Genomic DNA, 7,870 nt, shown 5'->3' with positions numbered 1-7,870 from the left:
GGCCAAGCCCATCTTGCGCTTTTTCTAGGATCCGGTAGGCAGCGGTAGCGGCAGGCTGTAGAGGAGGGCTCGGCACGAAAAGCAACGTTGCAATTTTTTGACGTCCCCCCAAAAAAAAAAATTTTTTTTAGAGCTGAAGCAACTTCTTAAAACTGCACAATGAGGGAAATCGTACACATCCAAGCCGGCCAGTGCGGAAATCAAATCGGGGCAAAGGTGAGAACAAAAATCTGAAATGAACAGACATGTGATATCCATCTTCTTCGCTTAACACGTAGCTTCCCATTTAAAAAAAAAAAAAAAAAAAATATAATATTATATATATATATATATATATATATATATATATATATATATGTTATATATATATATATATATTACGTGTATAAATTGCATTTCGACGCGGTGGGAATATTATATGTGTTTCATTAATTGCACGACTTAACAGCATTCAATCGCATCGTAACTAATAAAAATCACAAAATCTAAATTATAGACTTTTTTTAGGAAGTGTTTTCTAAGGGCTTTGCTGTATGTTAACGTTTTGTAGAGCTTATTAAAAATGTGAATTGAGACGAACAATTTTGGATTTAATGTCATTTTGCATGGGGGGGGGGACGGGGGGGGTGGACAATGAATGCGGATTGAACTAGGAACATAAGTTGTGTGTGTGTGTGTTTCATGCACTGCTTTTTGTTAATTCTGTTGTAGACCTTTTTTTTGGTGCGGTTAATCTAATTAGTCTTTTTTTTTTTTTTTTTTAAGGAGGAAATGTTAGCTCAGGACTTTAATTTATATTTAACGTTAAGGTACTGTACCCTATTCTCTCGTCTTCTAGGACCCTGCCCGTAATTAAAATATAAACCCGTTATTAATTTCAAGTTAGTTCAATGTAGCGGAATGTACTGTGTTATGAAAGAGGCGGAGCCAGGTTCTGCCAACATCGGATTGTAATTTTTTTTTTTCTGCTGTCGAAAGTGGTTATTGTAACCGAGTTATATATTTCCCGATAGTGGTCGTGGTAAGTGAACCGTTATGTAACAAAGGGGCGCTTAACGGGACAGTCGGATCGACAATTGGGTCAAATATCTGATTGGCGTTTTCACGACCTCTCTGTGCGTTACTTTTGGCGGCAGATGTATTTTGGGGTGGGGAATAAGACATAAAAAAAACGACCTTCTGGCGCCAAAATTTGTTTTTTATTTAAATTATTAAATTGGATTCCTTTGTCGGTTGGTGACAGTGTCGCTTCTTAAAGACAGGGCGCACAGTCAGTTTCTCTTTTTCTTAAACTCGGTGCCGTTTATCATCGGTGTAAAGTTTGTGTCTAATTCTACAGTATATTAAGTATCCATGTGCCTGTCCGGCTAGCGAGAGCAGCCAAATGTGGTAATTTGTGGACATATGCAGAAATAACTGAGACTGTAAAATTGATTTAACGCCTTTTATTAAGCTGATCAGGCTAGGGTTGTATTGATAGTCCGGAAGGTAATCATGGGCTAAAATATTAAACGTGTACACGGAGGCAGTGTTTGTAGTCTGAGTCGTTAAGCTCCTAAAATACATGCGCATTCTGTCACTGGCTATTTAATAAATAAACTGTTCGAAGTTCGTTATTTCAAGCTCTTATGAAGAAACACTATTTATTCTCTGTATATTTTAAATGTGGTTTACAGATAGTTGCATCACAGCGTTAGCGTTTTGCTCAAAGCCACCCAGGCATCCTGAATTATTCCTTGTCTGCTTATTTTTCTCAAGTTGGGAGTGTCTTGTATAATCTGCTCGACCCATTCACTGCAGGCCAAACTGTTGCATCATGTTCAATTTACCATTACATTCCCCTGTCCCACTTACTTGAAGGGACTTTAAGGGCTCCCCACCTAGCTGATTATAACTGCTTGTAGTCCAAATAGTTCTAGATTGGATGAATAAATGTGGTTTATAATTGGTGTGACTACATGCTCCTCCTATTGTTTTGCTGTGCCCATATAACAAATTAAAATCCGATTGCACTTTGTACAAAAGCAGGGTTTTACATGCATCATGATAGGGTTGAAATGTGACTGGTGTACAGTTACACGTACTGAATTCATAGCATTGGAAGGCACACCTTCATGTCCCCAGACCTAAGATTAGAAACCTGGACCCAGTTGATCTTTATTCTTTGGCCAGGCTTCCAGCAAATGAGCCAGCTGCTGCCAGTCACTGATAATTCATTGTGCACTTTGGATTCTGCCAGGGAGTGTCTCATACCTTTTTTTTTATTCTGCATTTAAAAATAAATCATTAATGGAGGTGTGGGCTAAATGTATGAAGAATATCACAAAGTGAACGGCATTCAATCTTCTTTCTCGAAAGGGAATAAATAGGTTGCCTAATGTAGAAGATGGTTTCAGTCTGCACCCAGCCAAGGTGCAAGAGCCATTGCTTTTCATTTCTAACCCAATTTCCGATTTGATAAGACGTGGCTTTCTTCCTTCTTGTAGATGACATCACTGCACTAATCTCCGACAAACCTTGGCCTGACTAAGCTGGAAGCCGGGACAGCTTGCATAGTAAATGAACAATACTCTTCACAGTCTTGCCTTGTAAGAGGGAAGGCACATTGCAAAGGCTAGGGTGGGAGTAAACCCAAATGCTAGTGCATTAATGGGAATCTCTCTGCCTCTACTGTCTAATTCATAACTTCTAGGGGTGTATTGGGCAATTCCTTTACAGTGCTAACTGGGCAACTTCACAGCAGGACATCTGTGCTCTCTGTACAAGAGGATCTAAACCCCCTCCCCTGTTCTTTAGTAGTCTTGAACGCCACATTGTGCCGTTGTCAAAGTGTAATGATTGTAAAACTCGGTTTAGGCAGCTCCTTAATTATACCTTTCTGCTTTGACTTTAATTCTACAGCGCTTCAGAGTAATACACGGGCATCAAGTGACGCAGACAGCTCTACAAAAGCAGCTGCCGACAAAACAGCTTTTTGGAATGACTCCAGAAACGAGCTGGCTTGCGCGTTTTAAGAAGCCTTTTGAGTATTTGACGAGCACAGGCTTAAGAATGTCAGCCCAAGAGATTTCCTGTGAAGTACTCTCACGGTGATCAATCCATTTCATTAATGCTGCTGCATGAGAGAACCCACTTTGGCGTGCAAGACTGGAGGAATGCGCCATTGCTTTTCTCATTTAACAAAAGTGATGCAAATGCTACCCTGAAATCTGTTTAATACACAGCGGCATTGTATTCTCTGTGCTAGTGGGGGCGGGGGAGGGTGGGGAAATTTTACTTAAGCAAATCGTCTCTCCATTTGTCTCAAACAAATTTTACTTCCCCATGCCTTAGCCACGGGCATCTGTGCTCTCTTTAACACTCTCTTTATATACAACAGAGATTTGCATAGATGCAGTTCCTCATTTCGAGCACTGTGCTTGCGTGTAACTGAGCATGCCACCAACATTTTGGTTTGCCTTTGACTCTTGTCAGAATTGGGGAAATCTGATGTCCAGTCTTACGATGGAAATAACTTGTTTTAAAGAACTACATATACATAATTTTAAAAGTGTATTTTTTTTTTTTAATTTGCATGCATAACAGCTGTTAATGACTATGGGTGGAGCACCAATTTAAGAATATACAGTTAGCTTAGAATAGCTTAAAGACTCTAACATTAATGGAACTCTGCTGGTTTTTACACAAGTAATAAGCCCCATTACCCACTCTGCTGCAGAGACAGAGCCTCTTGGCTGACCTAGTTTCTCAGATGCCTGGTGACTGGCTGCATGGCGTGGTGGGAGGCAAGCTGGAATCCTTAGCTGGGGGGGGGGGGGGGGGGGGGGGGGGGGGGGGGGAGTTTAGCTACAGCTGCTGCACAGGAAGCTGTCTCTGCCTAATACATTGCAGACAGAACTCGTGGCAGGAACTCTGCTCATTGGTTTCCGGCAATCTGTGCGTCATTTTACTTGGCTTCTGGTCATGCCAAGAAAAAAGTCTCCAGAATTGTTTGCTTTTCCTTTTATATTTTCTGCCTGTAGAAAATCTCTGTGCGGTTCTAAAATATCCACATTAAGGTTGAACACAATTCTGTTGGGTGGTACCGTTTTAAATGAAGGACTTCAGGCAGTGGCCAAAACCACACTGGTTTAGCCTCAAACCTTTTTCTACTTCTGTCTTTATTAGGTATTTGAAGTTCTACCTCCAGCTTTTACAGAATTTTACCTCTCTGCATGCAAGAGGTGACTTGGAGAGAGCTTGTCGTTCCCCCCCCCCCCCTCCTCTGAAACAGTCAAACCTTTAGGTTTGCCATGTGGAAGCTTCCAGTCCTAAGAAGCGCAACTCCTCTGTAGCTGGACGAATAACCTTGCAAGAATGCCAGCTCAGCCCGTGCCATTGTTCCATCACAATGATGGATCATATTGATGTGCCCTTGTGTAACCTTGTGTTTTTTGCCTGCTGTCTGAGCGCAGTGTCTCTAAAAGCTAGCGCTCCCTCAACTTAAGTACATTTGCAGTAAAACAATGACTGTCCTTAAAACCAAAACCCTGGTAACCTCTCGCGTGGTGCGACTTTGATTATTTGTATCCAGTCAAACTCATAAAACGGCTTGCTTTTAAACAGCTCTAAAATTAGTCCAACCTCTGTCTTTAAACGACGTAGTCTGTGAAATACGACTCGTCCTAAAATTCTGTTTTCTCTTCCTCTTAGTTCTGGGAAGTGATCAGCGATGAACATGGGATTGACCCAACAGGTACCTACCATGGTGACAGTGACCTGCAGCTAGACAGAATCAGTGTCTACTACAATGAGGCCACAGGTAAGAAACACTGTGCCTTCTCGGTGTGCTGCTACATCCCTGCAGGGCTTGTCAGAAGAGTAGGGCACCAGGTGTCCCCATACCGGTTTTAAAGTACGTTTTACTGATTTTGAAGGTGATTGTTCCCTCTGTAGACTCAAATGTTAAATGCTGCCTTTTTATCTGCATTTCTTGAGGAAGACCACGTTAACAAACGGGCATTCCAACTAATGTAGTTCACCCAGTAATCTCCTCCTTTTTTCTCTGCAGGTGGTAAATACGTTCCTAGAGCCATCCTGGTAGATCTGGAACCCGGGACCATGGACTCTGTACGCTCCGGCCCCTTTGGGCAGATCTTCAGACCAGACAACTTTGTTTTCGGTGAGATTCGATCCTGGAATGCAGTGCTAAAATAGGTTTTGAAGCATTCCATACCATGTGGAAGTTGACATCATGTGTATTTGCTCTACACTGGGTTTAGGGGTTAACCTGCCTGCAAGGCATAGATTGTGGTCAGATAAGAAAAAGCAGGACCGTTGACTTTTCACATGATCTAGTCACACTAAACGTGTGATAAACCAACGCTACCGTGAGTTTATTCTATTGCTACCCACCTGGATAACGGAAAAATAAAGATCACGGCACAAGCAACTTGAATTAAATCGGGCAGCCAAAACGTTTGCATTTAGAAGACAACAGTTCTGTAGGTAATACAATGGAAATGTTTTTAAATGCATTGTGAATCTCCTTTTTAATTTGTCAAAGGACCTTGGTGAGTGGGTCTCCTTTTTTTTTTTTTTTTTTTTTTTTTAAAAACTTTGTGCTTCAGCCCAACCCAACTAGAGAAGTTTTTCAAAAAAAAAAAAAGATCGGAGTACAAAATACTTCTGTAACTAGCCAGTCTAAAGCTAAACGATAAGGAAATCTGCAGTATGCTTCCTAGGCACGGAGATATCGTTTCACAATGGCCAGACTAAAATTGTACTTGGATTACACTTCGTCATTGTCTTGGACTTTACTCATGAACCAAAGAGATTATCGTGCACATTTACATGTTAGAATTGTAATTGGGTACAAACTGTGGCTTTTAGTGTGCAAATGCCTTTTATCTTGAACTCATTTATCATCCTTCCTTCCTTCCTTATCCACAGGACAAAGTGGTGCAGGCAACAACTGGGCTAAGGGTCATTACACCGAGGGAGCTGAGCTGGTAGACTCAGTCCTGGATGTGGTGAGGAAAGAGGCAGAAAGCTGCGACTGCCTGCAGGGCTTCCAGCTCACTCACTCTCTGGGAGGAGGCACTGGCTCCGGGATGGGCACCCTGCTCATCAGCAAGATCAGAGAGGAGTACCCCGACCGCATCATGAACACGTTCAGCGTGGTGCCCTCCCCTAAAGTCTCGGACACGGTCGTCGAGCCCTACAACGCCACCCTGTCTGTTCACCAGCTGGTGGAAAACACGGACGAGACCTACTGCATCGACAACGAAGCGCTGTATGACATCTGCTTCCGCACGCTCAAGCTCACCACCCCCACCTACGGGGATCTCAACCACCTGGTCTCCGCTACCATGAGCGGCGTCACCACCTGCCTGCGTTTCCCCGGCCAGCTGAACGCCGATCTGCGCAAGCTGGCGGTCAACATGGTCCCCTTCCCTCGTCTGCATTTCTTCATGCCTGGGTTCGCCCCCCTCACCAGCAGGGGGAGCCAGCAGTACCGCGCCCTCACCGTTCCGGAGCTCACCCAGCAGGTGTTCGACGCCAAGAACATGATGGCGGCCTGCGACCCTCGCCACGGGCGCTACCTAACCGTGGCGGCAGTGTTCCGCGGCCGCATGTCCATGAAGGAGGTGGACGAGCAGATGCTGAACGTGCAGAACAAGAACAGCAGCTACTTCGTGGAGTGGATCCCCAACAACGTGAAGACTGCCGTCTGCGACATCCCGCCAAGGGGGCTCAAAATGGCGGTGACCTTCATCGGCAACAGCACGGCCATCCAGGAGCTGTTCAAGCGCATCTCCGAGCAGTTCACTGCCATGTTCCGGCGCAAGGCTTTCCTGCATTGGTACACCGGAGAGGGCATGGATGAGATGGAGTTCACCGAGGCTGAGAGCAACATGAACGACCTGGTGTCCGAATACCAGCAGTACCAGGACGCCACCGCTGAAGAGGAAGGCGAGTTCGAAGAAGAGGCTGAGGAAGATGCCTAGAGAGAGAGAGGGAGCGGGATCCATCCGAACCTCAAAACTGAGGGGGAGCAAAAAAAAAAAAAAGGCTGCACCTAGTTTTTTTTTTTTTTTTTTTTTTTTTTTTTTTTTTTTTTTTGGTTTTTCGCTGAGCTTTCACCATTCAGAGTTGTAGAGTAGAAATCAAGACCGCGGACTGAAAGGTATTAAAGAAAGTTGAAGGTAGCTACGGGCTGTGCTCAAGCACGTGAGGGTAGATGCCTGGTTTTATGTGTTATTATACTCCCTAGTACGGCTGGCCTGGCCTAATGTCTGTTGTAAACGAAAATCTATTTCGCACAATAACGTTAAGAAATCGGCTTTACTTGCTGAGAACAGATTAAGTGTTGAGACTAAGCCTGCAGCCAGGTGGTGCATTTCTCTATTTCCAGTGCCCCCAGAAAGGAAGCACCAACTCCCAAAGCAGTTAACAGTGTTACATGTGCAGTGTGTTCAATCAGGTGTGATCGTCGCTAGCGCTGGAAAACGCTTTGCCCCGATCACCCAATCCTGAGAGTATAGATCACACCAATGCATTTTTTTTTTTTTATTGAAAAGCAAAAAGAATTGAATGTTTTTAGGAATCTGGCGATTGGATCTCTGGTTGTGAATGTTTCTGCTTCACATTATTCACAGACTCAGATCTGAAAGTTTACTAATCATGGACAGAATTGTAGTAGGGTTTTTTATTTTTTTTTTTAAACGAAGGAAGGTATGTGCAAGAGAGAGAGTGGGCAAAATAATTAATTTATTTCTGCAGTAGAATTATTAAAACATGCATCCAGAAATTAGGGCTTTTGAGTTTGTGTTCTAGCAGGTGAAACCTATAGTGGAGTATGAATAAAATCGAGATTTGTAGCTCTTGA

At 43.5% G+C, this 7,870-nt stretch overlaps 1 protein-coding gene across 1 annotated transcript; it reads left to right on the top strand.

Annotated features, from left to right (window-relative positions):
* On the top strand, nucleotides 1–7,689 carry LOC121304125 (tubulin beta chain). Its single transcript, XM_041235086.1, has 4 exons — nucleotides 1–216; nucleotides 4,693–4,801; nucleotides 5,051–5,161; nucleotides 5,932–7,689. The coding sequence occupies exons 1-4, from the start codon at nucleotides 160–162 to the stop codon at nucleotides 6,987–6,989; spliced, it is 1,335 nt and encodes a 444-aa protein (XP_041091020.1). The 5' UTR covers nucleotides 1–159; the 3' UTR covers nucleotides 6,990–7,689.
* The last annotated feature ends 181 nt before the right edge of the window (nucleotides 7,690–7,870 follow it).

Source organism: Polyodon spathula, chromosome 37, assembly GCF_017654505.1.
Source record: "Polyodon spathula isolate WHYD16114869_AA chromosome 37, ASM1765450v1, whole genome shotgun sequence".
Classification (NCBI taxonomy): Eukaryota; Metazoa; Chordata; class Actinopteri; order Acipenseriformes; family Polyodontidae; genus Polyodon; species Polyodon spathula.
Note: the sequence above shows the minus strand (reverse complement) of the source record. Positions and strands in the feature narration are given on the sequence as shown.

Excerpts from the sequence above, each read along its gene's own strand:
- LOC121304125 (XM_041235086.1), top strand. The coding sequence starts at position 160 with ATGAGGGAAATCGTACACATCCAAGCCGGCCAGTGCGGAAATCAAATC. Across the intron at positions 217-4,692 it reads GAAATCAAATCGGGGCAAAG|TTCTGGGAAGTGATCAGCGA; the intron begins GTGAGAACAAAA and ends TCTTCCTCTTAG. Across the intron at positions 5,162-5,931 it reads ACCAGACAACTTTGTTTTCG|GACAAAGTGGTGCAGGCAAC; the intron begins GTGAGATTCGAT and ends CCTTATCCACAG.